A 21,109-nucleotide genomic window follows, 5' to 3' on the forward strand; every position below is an offset into this window, starting at 1 on the left:
AAATTCACATCGATGTTTTGAAGTACATATATATATGCATGCAAACAATTATTTTCGAAAATGAACATTAGGAAGAAACAAGCTGAGAACGGATTATTTATTCCGATTTATGAAATGTTTTAATCGTGGCCTCATTCAGTGTTCCATTTGAAAAAGCGTGATGCAACAAAAAGTGTCACATTAAATGTCATTTGTAAATTTTTTTCCTCAAGTAAGACGACCAAGTTGAGTTCACGAGTTGACGCAATCTTCGCGCGCTGCTCAAAATTTAACTTCTGATCTGTGTGAAAAAATTGTGATTCATCGGCTATCGGTTTTGAACTTTCTAAAATTATGTGCGGCCCGCCAATGACTTGCAACTATTAATTTTGGCTCGTGAGCACCAAAAGATTGCCGACCCCTGCTTCACACCGAGTTATTTATAATAATAATAATAATGCGTTTGCAAAAAGCATTTTTTTAGTTATGCAGCAAATTTAAATATTGCTAAAACATATATATGTTATATTGGATATTGAAATTGAGCAAACACGCATTTTAAAATTTTCAACGAGCATTGACTGAAACGCAAAATTATGAACATGTTAAATCATATACTGAGTAAAATATTTTGACTTTGCGTTAAGTAGGCTATCTAACGTTTACAATATTGTCATTCAGATTTGTAAAAGAAAATAATTCAAATTACACTGTTGCTTGAGTATATATATATTGATTTGACAAACGTTGAGGGAGAATAAATTTTCAGCAGTATGTGACGATGAAAGTAGTTAGACCTTGACGCAGCTCCCTCCTTGTTCTAGCTCCCACCCATCTTCACAACCGCAACGAATTCCCTGTTAAATCATGAAAAGCATGCATAAATTACAAAGCTGTTGCCAAGTTTCATCAATGATATCACTTTGTAAAAGATTTGATACTGGTACTACTTCTTTTGGGTTTTCGTGTACATATATTTGAGCATTGGCGGAAATATAAAAAAGTACGTGGGCCGGAGGGAGGTTTTCGTACGTTAGATATTCCACAGTTACAGCTTTGTCCAGGATATGATTTTTAAGGTAATTGTAAGTGGAATATTTTGTTTTAGCTTTCGTGTCCATAAATTTGAGCAATGCTTTCTTGTGTTCTAATTCTACTTTTTTCTTTGTATTGTTTTAGCATTGCTGTAAGCCTACTAACCTCAGGTGTGTTGAAACACAAATGGGCACATCTCCCGTTATCCTGACCACACGGACTTGTTATGCCAGGTGGGGGATATAACTTGGTAGCCTTAATTCCAAATGGCTGCATATCAGAAGGCATAGTCGCTATGTAGCTATTAATAGAGTCTTCTGCTACATTAAAACGTTCAATTTGATTCGTTTTCCAATCCGTCCAATATATGTAATCGTCTAGGTAGCTAAATTGAAGGCAAACAATATCCGAGTTATTGCCTCAAGCATTGCATCATATTTATAAAATAATAACATTTGAATTAGTAAAAAAAATATGAGAGTTATGACTAATTAGAGACATTAATATCTTGAATAATATTTCAGTATCTGAACGTTTTTACTTAAACACTAGTAGGCCTACAGCGTTACTGACCTCATTCCAAATATGTGAGGATTATCACCCGTAGACAAGGTTTTTCTTTCAGTTCCATCAGTATTAATGGAGTATATTTTGTCAGTATAGGCATCACCCCAGTAAATTTTGTTTCTTTTGATGTCTATTGCCATTCCTGATAAAATAATTAGAATTGATTATAAAAATAATATTGTAAATAAAACTTAGTCCTAGATAGTGTTTGAGCCATGTCTATACTCTACAATAAATAGAAATAAACGATCCTAGGATGTAAAAATCGACACGTCTTGTTTTTATTCTGCGTAATATTAGACTATTTAGGAAACATCAAATTAGAAATTATTATTTTGATTAAATCATTGTTGTTTTATTATTTTATAGTGTTGGTTAAAAATATCCAAGATACCTACAACGTTTCTTACCGTTTGGCCATTGAATATCATCGCTGACTAATGTTTTTACATTAGATCCGTCCATCCATGCAGACGCAATTCTAGGATTGTCTCCCCATTCAGTCCAATATATCTTCCCTCTTGATGGATCAACTGCAATGGGTCTATAAAATTGTAAATAAATAGTTTTATGTAAGTCATTAATGTGATTTTGTGTTTTTGAAATGGAGACCATACCCTACAATATCTTTCATTCAGTTGTATCAAACGATTTCAAACTAAATTTATCGGACACTTAGTGGACCTATGGATCGTTTCAATATTATGTTGTTGTTGTTCTTGTTCTTTGACACGTTTTTGGACACCTAGTGGAAAACCTAAAAAGTCGCTTTTTTCTTTGATTGATTCTTTGATCAATTGCTCTGAAATTTTCAGTGGTTAAAGATAAGATTTTTCTTTTATTTATTTCTAATATTTCTGTTAGCTCTGTGAGATTTGTTATTGTTTGCTATGACGTCACCGAACGTTCTGCGGACGCATAATAGGCTGGCACTCCTCTTCATGTTTTTTAAATCCCGTGCTATCGAACGTCGGTGGTTCGTAACAAAATCTTGGCTTTGCTAAGATTTGAGGAATGGTGAATGGCGAGTAGTGACTCGGATCGTTGGTGTTACTACAGTTGTGAGTCGGACCATCTTGCAATTTCAATTCACGCTGTCACAAGGCAGGAACTTCTAAAGATAGGGCGGTTCCGGTACCGTAACACAGCGCGGCGACACTGAACTAACTCGTAAGTGTCTTGTAAAAGCGGGGCTTGCAGTCACTGTTATAACGGATGTCTTTGAATGTTGGTGCTTTTCTTGGAATCAGTAAACGTGTCAATATATTTCAACTACGGTATATTTTACTCATCTTAACTAAATTTGAGGTTATTGCACAATATATTATCATATTTCTTTTCGTACCTGACTCCATCTAAAGTATCATTTATTAGCAGTTTTTTTTGTCTGCTCCCATCCATTCTAGATACTTTGATAGCATCCTTTTCCGTCCAGTAAATGTTTCTCGCAACCCAATCTATTGCTAACCCTTCTCCGGTTACCGTAGAATTGAACACTATAGAGTAGTCTTTTATAAAAAGAAGTGATAGAAATTAATTCCAAACGTTGATGGGATATATTCGTCCTGCATAAATATATTATTCATTCTTTTTAGGTCTAGTACATGCAAAAAATGAAACAAAAACTTGACCGAAAGCTACAGATTTCCACTTTGGAGTTTTTAATAAAGGGCAACAGTTAATATCAATTGCATTTTCTTCCTTAATTTGTGTTTATGTGGCAATAAAATTAGATTAGACACAAATCATTTTAATACGATTTTGTTATTTAAATGACTCCAAGAAACTGTACCTGAACCATCAAGTCGTGTTTTATAAATTCCCTTTTCTGTACAATACATAAAGCCTTCAACTGGATCAAAGTCAACGGCGATTCCCCCAGGAAGACTGGTAAGTTCAGTGGAATTGAAATCACCTTGTCCCGTCACTTCCTCAGTAAAAACCAAATTGTCAGTCCGCAAGAGCACAGCTAAATATAGGCGCTCATCTGATTCTAAAAAATAAATGGTATTTTCAGTATTAGGTTTTGGATCATTTCACTCTTAAAATAATGTTTTATACCATAAAGAGCAAATCCTAATCGTATCTGAAACAAACAGTAACATAATATGAAATATTCATATTATTGGACACTACAGTGTACATAACGATCGTTCCAATATTATGTTGCTGTTCTTGTTGGTATTATTCTTCTCCATCACCATAAAATCGCTTTTCTCTTCGAATACTGGACCAATTGCTTTGAAATTTTCAGGGGTTAAAGATTGATTTTTTCTCCAGAAGGCTATTTCTTTCACTCATTTCAAACATTCCTGTGGACTTCCAGAGATTCGTTTTTTGTGTGTCATGATACAAAAGAGCGACACCCTGTGGCGTGTCCATATATTTGAGCGTAGCTCTCTTGTATATAAAGTAGACATGGTGGAATAAGCATTTTTGCTTGTCAAACGTGCAATATAACTAGCAGATAAAATTCTGACTTTTTCACGTAAACGCATTTTATATTTAAATGTGGAGATGTGTTTATGTTTTTATAACTGAATGCGTGATTTATGGTAGTATCGCACGATGAAGATTGCAGACGGAAAAATATACTAATTAATGTGATTAGATGGGCAGTTGAACTATCATTGCACTCCCTCCTTGATTAACTTTGGTATGGGAATTTAGGTTTTGAGTTGGCATGATTTTCTCTTCAGACGAGAGTATTGTGTGAAAAGTTGGTGGAAGTAAGAAGATTACAATATTAGTGTGTAGACGGCTGAGAAATATTGCCTTAGTTACAAGTATCAAGATCTGATCCCATCTACTCACCAGTTTTATTTGATTGTGAGTTCTTTATAATGTCGACGATTCGGCACACGGTGATCAACATTTGAATTACCGGACTCTCTTTTGGTACATCGGCAAACTTTTCCTCGCACCAATCTGGAAGGCGATGCAAAAAATGTCTATGTTTAGTAATTAACTCAAGAGCATCATTTCGTGTCTCTTACATAGTGCTATTCTGTATCGACCGGTATGTCTAAAAAGGCGATGGCCTATAAGTTATCAGATAGAAGTAGTGGATATAACTCTAAAATTGTGTTTTGCGTCACTTATCTCCTCAAGACAAACTTTTTGTATAAAAGAAAATGTAGATTGAAAAAAATCTAGATTGGAAACAACGATAACGTTACCTGCATATGCCAGAGAGGAAACTCCCAACAGCAATACAAAAAGTACTGGAACACTCGAACGCCCGTGCATTTTGTTAGGTATGGCCTATACTGCTTACCTATGCTAAAATAAAACATCCGACGTCGATAAAGTAGACAAAAAATATTTTTGCTTATTTATTTTTTTTAAAAGATCACATGCCAAATTTATCTATAATATAGGCGAATCATATAACACCCGATTGCATGTAAAAATGATACGTCTACTTAAATTTCGGTATAAACCTGTATATATATGAACACTGTACTTGGATTTCACGATGTAGAATGATCCCTCGTAATTTTGAATAAAAAAACATGCGGCACGATTCGCCTATATTCAATGCGATCCACTGTTAAAATCAAAAATGAGTAGGTTTTTATAGTTTTATTGCTTGTGCAGATGCACATTCATATGTTATTGCTAGTCAAGCATTGCCAAACAGTTCAAAATTGAAATATCTAATAAAATGTACCACGAAACACATTTTATCGACAGAAGACCGCATACCTCAATTTGAATATGAATATACCGCTATGAGTTTATACTGCAAAATACCCTATTACTGTAACCCTTAGCAGATTATTATGCTATTTCTGTTCCATTGCACGCAGCACCTCGCAATGCGACACATAAATTTATACCGGTTTTTGAAAGAAGTATTTGATTTCCGATTGCTCGGGGCGAGAAACGGCAACCACAGAGATTTCTTATCATAAAAGTAAAATAAAAATGTAAGAAAACAATTTCCCACAAATAATAACGAAGCCTACATAAAATCCCATGACGAATACTGTAAAAGCACCTCAGCTGTCGAAATAATGAAATATGAATAATAGTCGATTTTGGGCAATTATAAAAGTTAAATATAAACGTTTAATTTGATAGTCTTTGAGCGCGGCGGTATGACGTGGCCCGCCTGTTTTTCTTTTTCAAACTCGAACATGCTACAATCCATTATTTAGTAATAAAAGTAACAATTCATTCAGTTTTGTAAAAAAAGCTCGATTTTGCATAAACATCAATGGCCGAAAATGCGACGTTCTTTTTAATGGAGGAATTGCTATATATATGGAATTTTTAAAATGATATCTTGTGCATAATCATACTTTGACCAGATCATATTCATTATAATGATAAATAAATGATAATTCAGCATACGAAGATTCTGCTATGGCAAAGTATAGAAAATTTGGTGGAAACGTCATCTTAAAATTTGCCTTGTGGCGCTATCATTTGCTGTACCAATGATATGAAAATTTATTTTACCTATGTTACAGGTGATACACTTCATACTGCAGAATTATAAATCTATAACAATGTAATTCAATCAATATCGTTATTTTTACGAGATTTAATTTAAAAAATTCATGACTCAATTTTCGAAATTGGGTATTGAGTTGGCGATTGCTTCGCTCTCGATGCATTGTAATAAAAATCCCCTCTGTAGTTATTATGCTGTACAATAATTTCCTGATTGTGATACGCTCATTGTTTTGAGTTTGAAGGATACATTCGATAGAAAAATAGTCACTAACTCCTTCGATTTAATTTTTGCGATTTTTGTTTAGAACTATATATATTCCATGTTTAATCTGGAACACTTGATTACTGAACAAATTGAACATCTGCCGACAATCTGACAAATTGACGAATAAAACTTTTTACTTTTATTATCGAAACCTCTTTAATTAGGTGGCATCAAATAGCAGAAATATACGTGAATTCGAGAAACACACTATTACTTGTTGCACAAGGCTGGCAACATACGCCTGTTTTGGTAGGTTTGGGAAACACCATTATATTTCCGCATTTGCACCAAAAATAAACAGAAGATTGTGACCTATGTAAGGCAATAGTATTGGTGTTGTAAATACTCGACTTATAGTCAAAAATATTCGCCAATAAGGTTTTTCATGTCCTACGTTGATTAAAATGCAGTATTTAATGACGAAAACAGTAATTTCCGGTAGAATCGGATATGAAGATAATTTTAATATAATTTATGAGCATATATATTGAGGTGACGTTGGAATAAAGTTGCCCCATGGAGACAAGTACCTTATTAAAATAAGGTGATGTCCTAATAAGCAGGTAATATCTTGCCTATTCAAAGACTGAATGTTGAATCGTTGGGTCGAAATATTATTAATATTTAAGACACAGTATTTTAATGTGTTAAGGGAAATCTTCTGTGGCGTGCAAGCCCATAAAAGTATATGCGATCATTGATTTGCAATTTTGGTACTTTGATGCCAGAGGCTGAAAAAAGTCTCCACAAAATTGCACAATTTTGTAACACTGTAAAATGTCTCGCATAATTTTCCGAAGAAATCACCGATTTAGACAGACATGAATAAGGTTGAATTTATCACTGGCTTATACTTGTATGCTGATAAAATTGATACAGAGATTCACATGATCGTATCGCTGCGTTTATACAGAACTTATTATCCTTTTTTTTGGTTTGTTGCAACATAGCTTATTCACGCCTACGCAAAACTTCATTCAATTATAGTCAAAAAGAAATGATGTAATCGATTTGATATTCTACAGCAAAACAAAAGAGAAGATAAAACGTCATTATAAACGCTACAAGCAAGTAGGGGGTTACCATTATCTCAACAACTTGCAGTTTTGGCATTTATATTACAGATATTTTATAAAAAAGTGAACCAGATTCGGATCTGAACTATTCATTTTCAAAATTTTAATGTGAGGTATCCGATTTCGATAAACTTTATAAAACTACAACCTCATTGTCACAGTACTACATTAATATGAAATTCAATTTTAAACGAATTTTTCCGTGTAAATATTACGGTCCGCGTAAATTGAGATTACTTAACGTCGCTTACCTAAAATTATTGCGATTCAATGACTTTTTAATCTGATCTGCATAACGAAAACAGCTCCTCCGGTGGCCGTTATACAATACACAATTACACAATTCACCCAATGCATCATACATTCTCTTTTGATAGCACGTGATGTTTTTCACTTCAACAATATAATATATATATATAAAACCAATAGACAGAGGCAAAATAATAATGACTCAAATATTAGAGCATTAGCACTTTAAATGTAGCGACGTTACTGAGTCACGGTGGTGCAGTGACTCAATGCTTTTGCATGTATTCAACCTTACTGCCGACGTCATCTTCTTTTAGTTGTTGACAGCCTAGCTTTAGTTACAGTTTAGGTGATAATAAAACCTGAATGATATCAGTTGTACTCTCACAGAGAAATCAGAGTGGATTGATCTACTGTTTAATGATCGTGTTCAGGGCATTTGTTTCAAGTTCTTGCTGAGCTTGTACTATTTGTGATGGGTGAGAATAGAGTGGTCCTATTGGCTTGCAATCTAACTGTACGACTCCAATTTTATTTTATTTTGCTTACTGTATATAATAGAGATATTATTATCATTGTGATCATTGTTCTTGAAGGCTCTATAGTTGTTCAACGTTTTCATTCATGTGTTTAGTCTGTTCTAGTTCATACAGAAAATGATTTATTATCACACATGCATTTCAAGCTATATGTGACAGCATCTGGCTCTTTCTAATTTGTATTTCAAACAAATTACGCAGAGTTAGGAATTTTCTTGGTTTTATGTAACGTTACTTTCATTACCACGCCTTTTTGTTGCATTTTAGGTACCGCACCACTGGAAAATAAACGTACATTATTAAGTTTCTTTTAACATTAGGTCCATGCTGGTAAAACTCCCAATTAAAGTTCATGCCCATTCTATAATTACAGATGACTTTATTTCTATTATGCTCTATCTCAGTCTAATTTTACGATTTTCTATTCCACGTAAAGTATTCGCATATATTTAGTTTAAAACATAATGGCTAATTTATATCATCCAATCAAAATATGAGCGTCGCATGCTTTTTGGACACAAACAAGTGACTCGTTGTCACGACACTTAATACTCTGATGCAATTGTTATAACGGAACCATGTGGATAATGAAATTACTCTTCATTATAGGTAAGACTGTCTACACTCAAATTTCATCTTAATCGACGTAGGGTTAGTAGTATATCACAGAATTGCATCAAGCAACAAGATACAGTTTTAATTATGTGAGATAAGACAGTTTCAATCTTACAATTCTCGCTACTGTGGTTCATGTAAGTCCGATTGCAAGCTTTTACCACCAATGTAATAAGAGCATTGATTGCTATATTGTAATTAAATAAAGCACTTAAGCCACCGCTGCTATTTCAATTGCCTTGTCACAATTGGTCTTTTTAACTGTCATCTGGCTTCGTTTCTTGATGGGTTGATGTACAAGGCGCGTACATGTGGTAGATATATTTTTGAGGCGTTTTCTAACGACATCATCAATAATAAATTTATTTTGTTCAACAGGTTCCACTGCTCATTGTATTTTCTCTCATTATGTGGATTTGTGTGAAAGCCAAACAGGATATTTCGAAGCGGAAAATTCCACTTCACCGATTTTAAAATCGATTTCTCTATTTTCTGGAAAATGTACTTCCAGAGAAAATGCGGTTATACTAATTTTGAAGGAAAGTGACCTTCTAATCGGGAAGCCCAATTACCTTACTGCCTGTGATGGGTCGCTCAATTTTATAACGCCAAGTAATTACTAGATTTTTATGATTTTTGTGATCATGACCTAAATCTAAACGTTCAACTAAATAGGCCGTACTTTGCATATACCAAATATGTAGAATTGTGTGGCCAAATATAGCAATAAATGTTGGACTTCAAGCAAAGTGCTGTGCTGAGCATTAAAGCTGTAAATTCCGACAAAGGCAACAAATTTTCAAGGGGTTATTCCATTACTCCATCATAAGATTTTATTTATAGATAAAGAGAAAATTAACGCATGAAAACTAGTCAAGTTCGCATCTTCCGATGAATTCGTTTTTAATATATATATATATATATAATGGAATTAATATGAAAAATTCAGTATTTTAAAAGTCAAATTAACCGGCGTCTAATAAATGACTGTAAATGAAAACACAGTCTGCGCTCTGATGCATCGTAAGTGATAAGTCTCCTATTTCCATGTTTATACTTTGCAGGCATGGCCAAAGTACAAGAGCTCTGCATGTTCGAAACAGGAGTCTGCATAGCACTTCTGCCAAAAAACAACAATTGTTTGAACAATGAAATATTACTTGGCTGCAAAAGTATATATTATATACCTCAAGATAACATATTCCCGTTGAATATAAGTTATAGTAAAAATTACACAGCACGTGATCACGATTTCAAAATAAAATATGCTCTTACATCATGCAACATATCGAAAACAAAAGTTGTTGGTGAGAACACTTATCTTTGTACATAACGTATATATATAAAACACGTGATTATTCTTCAGATTTGTAGCGATTTTGATTTATCAACAAGTGCCGCATTCGCTATCTTGTTTATTCATTCTCTTCTACCAGGACATTTCTGTGATAAACGTTTCAAATTCTTTTCTATAAGCAATTTATAATAATCAAACACCTTCCAACTTTGCATAGGTCAAGATTTATAACCCGTCAGACTATCGCACTGAACACTAAGTCATATGATGTCTTCTCCTATATTGCATTATTTATCATTAATGGTTTCACTGATACACTGCATTATTACTTACCAATTATCATTAATTCAGAACTTCATTCGACGACACTCAAGTCTACAACGCAAAATATAATAATTTATGATACAACGTCTGTTGCAGCTGAATTTGGAATTCTGTTTGGTATTACGTTGGTTCTCTTTATTCTGACATTAATAAAGTGAGTATTTAATAAATTAAACGATCCATTAATTAAACCTGTGGTACACGTACCACTATTGGTACGCGGAAAATGATCAAGTAGTACGTGAGCAGCTTTGAATTATTGCAACAATTAACTTTTGAGTTGGCCAAAATATGGCGACAGCGCTTTATCTTCCATACTGTATGTATTCGCTAAACGGCCTTTATGAATGAATGTTTCCCCAGGCATCAATTTCCTTGTTTTGTTTCCGTAACCAGCAACAATCAGTAAATATTGCCTCGTTTTGGTAGTTTTGCGTGTTATTTGTCAGTTTTCGGTTGCGTTTCAAAAAAAATAGTTATGAATTAAAATGAGGGTTTTAAACACGTAAACCAGCTTATAAGCGCCAACACAACAAAACACTCTCAAAATAAGTATGAAAATTTTTGCAATAGTGAAGTATAGGAAGAATTATTCTGGGGTCAAGGGTCGGTGAAACGTCTTATGGACCAGTCCAGTCTTTAGATATCGCCCTCGCCTGCTATTGTCCACGAACGAATCGAGATGGGCATGTTTTCATCTTGCAAATTAGGTCACTAAGAATGTAGTGCCACATTATAAAGTACTCCCATAGCGCGTGTCTTATGCCATTGTTCCCCGCGCCAAAAAGAGGTTTTTCGGTGGTACGCGGCCAGAGTGAAAAAAAAAACAGTAAAGTGGTACGCAGTCAGTAAAAGGTTGAGAACCACTGTGATAGAGGAACCCGGTATCCTGCCGAAACCATGCGAAGTACCACACAGCAAACCAAAAAAATTTGTGCACAGATTGCACTGTTTGTCTATAAAAGTTCTCGCAATATTTGAATAATATGTTTTCGAGGTTCGCATTCTATTTTAACTACTATAAGAACAAGTCTATTGTCTTTAAAGTGCACTTATCGCTCTAAAACTTATTTAACTCGTTTAATTTGATATTCTTAAAGGTTGTATCAAGTTACCAAAAGACTGAAAGGTGTTCGTAGAAGTTCTATTGCTACCATAACTGCCAACAAAGAAATGAATTTAGATTTGAAGAAAGTTGAACCCTGTTCTGTTCCGGCAAGTCCACCAAAGATCATTGTGACTACAGAATTATAATCATAAGGGTGGTAGCTGCGTATTGCACTGTGGACAGATAGGCACATCAGGCCACATCACCAACGGGTAAAGCAAAATACAAATTCGAGTAAACATAACCATTGGATGCATTGACAAACAACGAATTTCAGATTTTTCGTCTATTTCAATCTTCTTCGTTTATTATTTATATTTTGCCTGTTAGTTTTTTCTTTCGCAATTAAACTGTGAATTGCTACTCTACTATATGAAACTGTCTCGGGATATTATGAACTACAATGTAATAACACTGTTAGTAAAATAATATTTTGCAGAATAAATATATATATATATATATATATAATTTTTTCTATTTTATTTGCTAAAACTTGCAAAAATATTTTTATTTTCTACATTCTTATTATCACCAGACAGCGTCATAAATTTATGTAACTGAATCTTATTATATACCAACGTGTATTTCAATACATTTAAATACAAATACCCTAAAGTTATTAAAATCAAATTATTGTGTGACCTATTTAGAAATTCATATGCCTAGAAATGCGGATATTGTAAAAAAACGAAAAACAATTTCGAATATTGTTACATATGCTTATTTTATATACAAGCCAAATTTCCTGAAATGATATTTTACGATATCAGTATTTTCTAACTTTTACTGCAGTTCGTTCTCTATCTTTTTCTTCAATATATATTTTAGTGCAATACGGTGTTACTATACGATGTTGAAATATTTATATAAAACTACCTGTTTAAACTCGCGTACATGTTTATACTGTGCAGAAGGCAGAATTAACCAACAATTTTGATGATCTGTCGTGTCTTATTTTCAGAAACTGAGGTTGCACATAAATTTTGTTGTGTTTTGTTATGCGTTTAATAACATTTTGAATCATCTATGAATGTTGCTGTTATTGCGAATATGTATTAAATTATGTGTTTTAAAAAAAAATTTATTTTTGCTCCACTTAAAATTTATATAGCATTGTAAAAAATAAGAATAACGCGGAAATGCTTGTGACTTAGGCAAGTTTGTTAAAAATGCTGTAGCCAGCACATTCCGGGCCAGATCGTTAGCCAGTGGTTGCAGCAAGAATAAATCACGGGCGTGATGTGCATTAATTGAAGAACACAAAGACACAGCAATAGGCGGAAGAAAGGGTTGAATTGCTACAATTCTATTGAACTAAGGCCGTAAAATGACGAAATCTATATATTTTGCAATTTAAACTAGGAAAAATCCTATTTTTGTCCGTGTACATTTGTGTATAGTAGTATTACAGATTTAGCGATGAGTGTCAGTCACTGTACATTTTGCCATGTTTTCAATAATCAGAATTGAGAGTTTACTGTGTAACCCAACTATATTATTTCAATAAACGCACTAAAATCAGCTCATACATGGCAAAATGAGAATATTTATATTAAGCGCAACTAGGTTTATGTACTGGGCCCGGTTAATTTTAGTGCAACGCAATCGGAAACGTGGGCCAAAGACAATCAAAATTAGTCATTCAAAAAATGAAAGTGCATATCATTTGAAACACAGAAGGGTATGTATGAGTAATGGATGAACGATACAATATATTATTATTCTGTACACTGGATATAATGGTCAATGATTCATGAATAAGGACAGATTTTCATGCTAAAGTATTACCAGAATAGAGTAAGAGTTCGGTGTAGTTGTTGATAGTTTGTATAAACACTTAATAAAAACTTGATTATGGACTTGAAAACTCTTCTGGTAATCGGTAAGTATTGCATATCTTTCAATTTTCGTTCGAATACTTAGTTAAACGGTATGCATAATCGCAGTTTGAACATTTTTTCAGTCAATTTATTCGGAAGTACCTGTCCGTTGTATATCGACTTATGCAGGCAGAATAACGGAACATTCGAAGACGATGGAATGCCGACGCGATCAACAGTTTCAACAGGCCTATCTCTTGTTCTTGAAAACTGCACTATGGCCAACGAAATGCTAGTCATGGCACTTGATAAAATGAGTCTGATACTTGACGATTCCGGATATCTAACCGCATGTGGAGGATTGCTCAGTTTTAAACTTCCAGGTAATATTTTGTACACGATGTATTATAGCTTTTTTCTGTTTTACTGTTTTTGTATTTTTATCCTTGATTTTTGATTGTTTTCGTTAAAATTTTATACCCAGACAAATCGTCCGTCAACGAGCGTTTTTTCGTTCTTTTGCGTCCTTTCTTGATCACGTTAATGCTACTACTTTTATTATAAATTGTGACATACTGATGTTATTTGATCTTTCATGGAGTGTGGACTAGATCGATTTTTTTTATTCCAAGAAGACTTAAGAGAATCAAGAAATATAACTTAACGACTTTAACATTCCAGGTCACACTTCAAGTCTGGAACTCTGCATGTTTCAACAAAACAGTTGCATTGTTTTGATGTCGGAAAGAGTACAATGTAGCCAGTATGAAACCACGACAAGAAGACTTGGTTGTGGAGATGTTTTTGAAATTATAAACGATGTCATATTGCCGCTGAATATAACTTACAAAAAATTTTCAACCGACGATATATACAGCTTCAAAATGACATATCTGCTAACAAGATGTGGTTCACAGGAGGAATCAAATCAAGGTAATTAAATGTAAATATATGAGATATGATCTGTATATTATACTAGACTAGGATTAAAGATTAAATTGTGATGAATCAAGTTTATGGCATTTCCAGGCAAGTGTTCAGGATTTTCACTAATAAAAACAAGGGATATATTCTGTATCAACCTGTGTTTCTGCTGGGTGGTAAAAATGTTTTAAGATATCAAGTATTCTTTCAGTCTCGAGGTCTTTTGACTTTTCTATGCCTTGCTATGCTAATTACAAATCACTAAATCTCTCTGATTCAGCTCTCACTTTATCAATAGAAACATCTCAATATCCTCTATCTACCACGGCAAGAACTGGCGAGCAAAATGAAAACTATACTGGCGTTATATTTGGGATTTTATTTGGAATTACGCTGTCTTTCTTCATACTGGTCTTGTTCATGTAAGTACTATCTTAAATGCCGGTATTGCTTATGAATAAGGGTTTTATTTGTTCAGGTACGAAAAGTCTGTCCCGCTACATTTCTGACGAAAAACTGCCACAGGCGTATAATTATATTTTGCAGACTGTATCGTTGGAAAATGAAAAACAAAAATACAGCTAGTAAAAATGTTGGAAGTTCAGGGAGAGTGATGGACAATACTTATTCTATCGTTCAAGGTTCCATATCTCAAGTCAGAGGGGAGTCAGATACTAATCAAAATGATTTAGAAAACAATTACAGTGTTATACAAAAACAAACCGGAAAATCAAATATAGCTACCTCCAAGAAGGAAATGGTAGTTAATCAATTGTACCACATGTAAAAATGTGAGATTCCTGTCTTACTTGATCATTGCTTTCCTTATTATCTATATTTATGAATAAATATGTATAATGTAAGTGTAGCAAACCGCCCTAACAATTCCATATAGCTTCCAAGGGAAAACTGGGCTAACAATCGTCCGTATGTATTTTGGTATTTAAACTTGTTACGTAAATACTAAAATTTCAGAACTGGCTAAAGCTTCAGGCTACTTTGCCACTCAATCATGGCTATGTATTATTAAAATTGTTAAATTACCAAATTGAGTCAACGTTCTTTAACTGATCTTGTCCCACTTATAAGTACTGTCCAGTGTCCAATACATTTTCTATCGAAGGCTTAACTTATTATCCTATAAACAATATCATCAATAACTTTGCTTCTGAGTTTGCAATGTACAGATTTTTAATGTTACAATTATATTGAATCAAATTATTGGACTTTGTTATATATATATGTTATTTTACGTTGTTGAAAACGATAGCCAAGGTTGATTTGAATGGGTCATTGCCATCGTAGCAAATTAACTGTAGTTTGCATCACGAGAGAGGCTATTTATTTCAATATTGCAAGCATGTTCGGTAATTACCTGAAATAGTGTTTATTATCTGGTAGAGACAAGGTGAACTATTTACTCGGATACAATGTACGACAAAGTGAGCCAAAAACTACAAAAATCTTGGACAATCGGAAATCAATTTGTTCAGACATATTCTGGGAAATTCCAAATCTGGTGCAACTATGAATATCTGCCGCCAGAAGGATTAGCTTAGGAAGTTAGGTACTCGTTGCAGTGGATAATATCGACAACTAACGAGTGGCTAGCTTGTGATTGTTAAAACCAGGTTACTTTAATTGTGTACAGCTCTAGCCCAATACGGGAAGTTTAATATTAACTAGACGAAAGGGTGATATTGATTAAGCAGTTAACGGAAAGAAATCTTGATCTTTTTCTGTAAAATAGGCAAGTTTGAATAAGGTTAACAGGTCGTCAATTTGATTTAGTTGGACAAAGCTTTTCTGTTTCATCTCACTGGATGATCGGGATGAGATTCTCTGAATGTTTTGTCGTTCTTATGATATTTTGTGGGCTGTCGATGCGAAGATCAGCTGCAGGTAACTAACTATTAAAATGATGATAGATACAGTTTTTGTTTCAGAATCAGCCGAAGGTGTGAATTTTACCCAAAATTCAATCGTAAAAAATAAAGAACTTTTTTGAATTTTATAGCTACTATCATCACGAGCCAACTAAATAGATTCTATTCAAATACCCATAATCCCATTTTGACTATTCCAATTGATTTATATATAGCCTACTAAGCTAACTTTTGCGATCAATAACACCAAAAACATTTTCATTGGCGCTTCATCAGTATATGACTAGCAATATATTTCACACTACAGCTCAATATCCCCCGTGTGATGAGATGTTGAAGACAATTTCAAAATCTAATCCAGTGTACGAAATGTTGTCTACTTTATGCGATGTTGTCAACATTGTCGCCAGTAATTTTTCAATGTCTGTTTCTGATCCAGGTTAAGTATATATATATGACTCCATAGGTTTCAATGTTTAGTCAATGTTTAGTAACTATAAATATTTACCATTTTGGAATTTTTCAAGAAGAGCTGAAAAACTTAGTGAGGGTTTACCGGGTTGGTTTGATGACGACGACGCTGTCGATATTATGATGTTGATTAAATTAAACCATGCATATTCGAGACTTCAGGTCATAAAAGCGCATAGCCACATTAATCGGTTATTGTAACAACTAGATCAGATTTTAGTGCAGTGAGAAAGATGCGTCGATACAACACGAGCAGAATAACATGAAAGACACATTATGTTTACCATTAATATAAATAATTAGATTCAAACAATTTACATTTATTTCTGTTCGTGTTTTATAGCGGACAATTCCAATTAAATTCTAATGCCCATATTACAATCTACAGAATCAAGCCGCGATGAGCGACTAGTTGTGATCACAGCACTCAAACACGAAATTATTGTGATGACTGAACTTATTGCGGGAGAAAAAAACTTCAGTGTGTTTAAAGTTCCCGGCATGCAAGACGGAATATATGTTGATTACGATTCTGTCGAGGGCTATGTGTATTGGGCATGGGAAGGGTTTCATAAAGCAAGACTTGACGGAAAAGGTAATTTTTTGAATCCGTGATAATTTGTTTTGGACAACGTTCACAAATTTTGCATCTTTCAAGAATACAAACACTTTATGAATGCAAATGAAACGTGTGAGGGCTTGACGATTGATTGGGTGGCGAGAAATTTATACTGGGTTGAATATACAAACAAAATAAAAGTATCGCGTATGAACGGAAGCTTGCAGAAAACATTGGTCGGTGCGGATGATTTGGATACACCAAGGTAGGCAGAGCAATGCTTAAATTAAAAAGTTGTTTGAATTTTGTACATAAATATGATTATAATTTTTCTATCTCATTTAGGGGTATAGCCGTTGATCCATTGAGAGGAAAATTGTATTGGGGTGAATGGGGTTTCAAACCAAGAATTGCATCTGCATGGATGGATGGGACAAATTCAAAAACATTGGTTGACGAAGACATTATGTGGCCAAATGGGAAGACATAATTCTAATAGTTTTTAAATTTAATAAATAAATTTGAAGTGCCACAAAACAGCCTACTGCAATACATAATACTCTATACCAGTGATTCGTTCCTTCCTGGCCCACCAAGGGAGCGACAGAGCAATTGTAGGAGGCCACCATGCCACGCGCAGAACTGATTTCACTTTTTTTTTACACCGCCCGTTCTTCCTAGTTTCATTGCTAGATAAGCTTATATCACAGAATGTTTTCCTTTTGTTGAGCATGAAATTGTTTGAACATAATGGGATTCGGAATTTACCTATCAAAGTAACACTATAAATACCAATGGGGTGATAAACAGGGGCACCTTGAGTGATAAAAAGCTCCAACAGAGGGCCACGGGAAATAAAAGGTTTGGGACCACTGCCCTAAGCATTGTAGTCTTTTCATTGCATAAACAAATTAGATTTTGTTATATTAAATATGAAAATTTTTACAGGGGGAAAAAAACATCACCCAAGCATTAAAACAAAAATCACCATAACTGTTTAATTTTCATTTGGCTTTTGATCTAACAGCAAATATTTTAGGCGTCAATTTTCGGATTTCAGTGTTTCAGAACTGAAAAAGGTTAATTCTGTTTATGCCCACATAGCTTGGTCAATATTCACGGTTACCATAACGACCATATGTATTGTGATTGATATTTTAAACTGTTTTTCCACAACAGGAATTACATCAGACATTGAACGGAATGTAATATACTGGATTGATGCTAGGTTTAATACTATATCAGTCGTCAACACCGACGGCTCTGGTAGAAAACAACTTCTGTCGACATCTTCATTATCTCAGAGGTCTCTCCTATTTGGAATAAAGTTAGTTTGACTTACATTTGATCATTTTCTACGAAAATTCACTTGGGGTGTGATGACCTTGTTAATAATTTATGACTATATTTGATGATAATATTTGATGACTCTCGATGTAAACCTTTATTTCATGGTGTTAGGTAATAAACACCTGACCCGAAAACAATGAAGTAACAAAAAATTTGCCTTTTCTACATTTTATGCATATATATACTAGGAGTTATTCATCGAAATATGCTGAGCCGGACTACGAGGTCTAATCATCAACAAAATTTGATAATTCAACCATCATTACCATCGTATCTTCAACACGAGTCTGAGTTTCTCAACGGCGCTGAAAAACTTCACGTTAGGAAATGCTTCAGTACTCTATGAAGAAGCCATTTTTGCCTTTTTCATAACAAATACGTCCTTAAATTTGAAAATTAAACTCGTTTTCCTCTGTAAAAGCTATGTAGACAATCACATATATTGGACTGACTGGCTGAAAGGAAATCTCGAAAGCTTCAACGTGAATACAAATGAGACAAAGACCCTTCTACATACCAACATTCCAATAAATGGAGTCAAAGCTACGAAACTGTACCCCCCGCCAGGAATTACAAATCAATGTGGGGTATTTAACGGGGGATGTTGGCATCTTTGTCTTTATACACCCAAGGTAAATAACGAATTTTGAAGATATTCTATTTTAAAAAATATAAGAGTCTATATAGTTTACTTTGACCGTTGAATAGAAATAATATGGTTATATTGCGCAATTATGTCATCCAATGCTAAATAAAATTCATGCTTTGTTGACATGGGTATACTAAAGGAAGTTTATCCAAGCATATGAACGCAATTTCTTGTCTAGATAAAGCAATTACCGAATTGAACCCTAGTAAATTGTGGGAAGAAAATATTATTTTAATTTACCATTTTCGCCAAGTATATTTCTCACGATGTTTTAGCGCTTTTATGTTTCCTTTCAATCATATAAGTAAAGTAGCATAAATAGCATGCCATAGAACGTCGAAAGGAAGATATTCAAACGTGCACTTTTCATAGGGGCCAAGCTGCAACTGCGCGGATGGATGGAAACTCGATGTACACGGAGCATGCACTGAAACTGATATTGTCGTTTAATAAAAATTGGAATAGCGTAAATTGATTTGAATACTCTTTATAACAATGGCTGTATAGAATTGCAACTTTAAATGGCTTATTCATATTTGTGCGAATACTTATACATTGTTTTCAACCACAATATCATGTCTGTGTTATATTTCATTTGTATTAAACGGATCATAGTACGTGATAATAAATTGTGCATAGATTTACTAGATTTCAAGGTTTGTTTAGTTGAATAGATTTTGAAAGTATCAGTTATCATAAACTAAGAATCATTGCTTCATACATCTTGGTAAACAGACGCAAATACTGGCACAAAGTACATGTATTTTTGTCGTTCACTTGCTGGTCCTGAATAGGCTTCAGAAACTATTAAATGACGTACTCTCACCTCAATACAGTAACAAAAAATGCTTATTCGAAATCATGCAAATGATTTACTTCGTGATCTTTTTTGCTGCAAATGATTTACTTCGTGATCTTTTTTGCTGCAACTGACATACAGGTCATTGCACTTTTGTTTTTATATTTCATTATATTCCACTACTTTATTTTACTCATATACTCGAACCATATGACGTTGTATCTCATGACAACTCAAATTTCGCTGTTGATAAAAAAACAATATTGAAACAATAGAGTCAAGTAGTACGAACTTTAATCAGGCCGTGCCACTAGGTTCCAATTACTCTCCCAATTGCATGCAATACGAATCAATTCACAGTCCATAAACAACAGAAAATCAGTTTTACATAACTTTGAAATAATTGTAATTTATATCGAAAAAAATGGCCTTTTGTTGTAAGATACTGCCTTTTTTATTAGGTAGGTAGGTAATAGAATTTAATGTATATTTTTTTAGTGAAACGTATGTATTAGAGCAGTGGTTCTTAAACTTTTTAAGCCACGCCCCTTTTTAGAGTTTATCAAGTCCCGCATCTCAAAATAACTCAAAAGCAAAATAACAATAAGCTACGAATAACAGATAGATAGTAAGACGGAAAGATGTTTTATTTGAAAAACACGTTAAAAATTCTTGGATGGAACGTAAATAATAAAACAAATGAAAAGTTTTGAAATGAAAATATCAAAATTAAGGCGGGCAAGATCAAAGTTAACAAATATTTTTATTTTCATTTAGCCTCACGTCCCCTCAAAAAACTGTTTACCCGACGTTTGAGAACCACTGTATTAGAATGTAGTTCATCAATTGGTCACGTAGTATTGTTTTTTTAGAAACGATATCGGGTTTCAATACCTGGTACGAGTTTCCCAATTTAAGTATGAGCGGAACTATTTGTCAATCTTTTTCATAGGCGAGAAAAGGCAATTTGGCATGCTACTGGAGGAATTTATAATAAACAAACAAACATCAAAACATCATGTGATTTTGACTTTTATTTTTCATTTCTGAATAAATTTCTTATTGTTGGCATTTTTGTATCTGATCGTTATCGATTTCTACATAAAATACCAATTCAATTCTGAGAACTTCCA

At 33.8% G+C, this 21,109-nt stretch overlaps 4 protein-coding genes and 1 long non-coding RNA gene across 6 annotated transcripts; 4 read left to right on the forward strand and 1 right to left on the reverse strand.

Moving 5' to 3' along the window:
- Positions 1-434: 434 nt before the first annotated feature.
- Positions 435-5,098, reverse strand: LOC120332500 (low-density lipoprotein receptor-related protein 5-like protein). Its single transcript, XM_039399753.2, has 9 exons — positions 5,048-5,098; positions 4,761-4,863; positions 4,396-4,509; positions 3,374-3,574; positions 2,927-3,089; positions 1,992-2,125; positions 1,588-1,723; positions 1,180-1,399; positions 435-836 (listed from the first exon to the last, which is right to left on the reverse strand). Exons 2-9 carry the CDS (start codon positions 4,828-4,830, stop codon positions 771-773), a joined length of 1,104 nt encoding a protein of 367 aa, XP_039255687.1. The 5' UTR covers positions 4,831-4,863; positions 5,048-5,098; the 3' UTR covers positions 435-770.
- A 2,963-nt stretch (positions 5,099-8,061) lies between these two features.
- LOC120332469 (uncharacterized) lies at positions 8,062-12,603 on the forward strand. Its single transcript, XM_039399719.2, has 5 exons — positions 8,062-8,783; positions 9,168-9,401; positions 9,854-10,096; positions 10,438-10,564; positions 11,511-12,603. The coding sequence occupies exons 1-5, from the start codon at positions 8,753-8,755 to the stop codon at positions 11,662-11,664; spliced, it is 789 nt and encodes a 262-aa protein (XP_039255653.2). The 5' UTR covers positions 8,062-8,752; the 3' UTR covers positions 11,665-12,603.
- A 622-nt stretch (positions 12,604-13,225) lies between these two features.
- On the forward strand, positions 13,226-15,385 carry LOC144431425 (uncharacterized). 2 transcript variants are annotated; one of them, XM_078119541.1, is made up of 5 exons: positions 13,226-13,400; positions 13,482-13,721; positions 14,020-14,271; positions 14,543-14,684; positions 14,809-15,385. In XM_078119541.1, exons 1-5 carry the CDS (start codon positions 13,373-13,375, stop codon positions 15,047-15,049), a joined length of 903 nt encoding a protein of 300 aa, XP_077975667.1. In that variant the 5' UTR covers positions 13,226-13,372; the 3' UTR covers positions 15,050-15,385. The 2 variants fall into 2 exon arrangements, with proteins under 2 accessions (XP_077975667.1, XP_077975668.1); XM_078119542.1 differs by having other exon boundaries at positions 13,227-13,400; positions 14,561-14,684.
- Positions 15,386-15,916: 531 nt separating this feature from the next.
- On the forward strand, positions 15,917-17,700 carry LOC120332948 (low-density lipoprotein receptor-like). Its single transcript, XM_078119014.1, has 5 exons — positions 15,917-16,164; positions 16,456-16,587; positions 17,008-17,214; positions 17,278-17,443; positions 17,524-17,700. The coding sequence occupies exons 1-5, from the start codon at positions 16,086-16,088 to the stop codon at positions 17,666-17,668; spliced, it is 729 nt and encodes a 242-aa protein (XP_077975140.1). The 5' UTR covers positions 15,917-16,085; the 3' UTR covers positions 17,669-17,700.
- A 459-nt stretch (positions 17,701-18,159) lies between these two features.
- LOC144431449 (uncharacterized) lies at positions 18,160-21,000 on the forward strand. Its single transcript, XR_013480015.1, has 3 exons — positions 18,160-18,505; positions 18,950-19,160; positions 19,550-21,000. It is a non-coding gene; the product is annotated as an uncharacterized LOC144431449 (long non-coding RNA).
- Positions 21,001-21,109: the final 109 nt, after the last annotated feature.

This window comes from Styela clava, chromosome 13 (assembly GCF_964204865.1).
Source record: "Styela clava chromosome 13, kaStyClav1.hap1.2, whole genome shotgun sequence".
Classification (NCBI taxonomy): Eukaryota; Metazoa; Chordata; class Ascidiacea; order Stolidobranchia; family Styelidae; genus Styela; species Styela clava.

Coding starts and splice junctions, on each gene's coding strand:
- LOC120332500 (XM_039399753.2), bottom strand. CDS start 4,830: ATGCACGGGCGTTCGAGTGTTCCAGTACTTTTTGTATTGCTGTTGGGA. Junction 2,126..2,926: donor GATACTTTAGATGGAGTCAG/GTACGAAAAGAA, acceptor ACAATTTTATAG/ACCCATTGCAGTTGATCCAT. Junction 1,724..1,991: donor TGATATTCAATGGCCAAACG/GTAAGAAACGTT, acceptor TTATTTTATCAG/GAATGGCAATAGACATCAAA.
- LOC120332469 (XM_039399719.2), top strand. CDS start 8,753: ATGTGGATAATGAAATTACTCTTCATTATAG. Junction 9,402..9,853: donor GCTCAATTTTATAACGCCAA/GTAATTACTAGA, acceptor TATACTTTGCAG/GCATGGCCAAAGTACAAGAG. Junction 10,097..10,437: donor ATCGAAAACAAAAGTTGTTG/GTGAGAACACTT, acceptor TCATTAATTCAG/AACTTCATTCGACGACACTC.
- LOC144431425 (XM_078119541.1), top strand. CDS start 13,373: ATGGACTTGAAAACTCTTCTGGTAATCG. Junction 13,722..14,019: donor GCTCAGTTTTAAACTTCCAG/GTAATATTTTGT, acceptor TTAACATTCCAG/GTCACACTTCAAGTCTGGAA. Junction 14,685..14,808: donor TTCATACTGGTCTTGTTCAT/GTAAGTACTATC, acceptor TATATTTTGCAG/ACTGTATCGTTGGAAAATGA.
- LOC120332948 (XM_078119014.1), top strand. CDS start 16,086: ATGATCGGGATGAGATTCTCTGAATGTTTTGTCGTTCTTATGATATTT. Junction 16,588..17,007: donor AATGTCTGTTTCTGATCCAG/GTTAAGTATATA, acceptor TACAATCTACAG/AATCAAGCCGCGATGAGCGA. Junction 17,215..17,277: donor AGCAAGACTTGACGGAAAAG/GTAATTTTTTGA, acceptor GCATCTTTCAAG/AATACAAACACTTTATGAAT.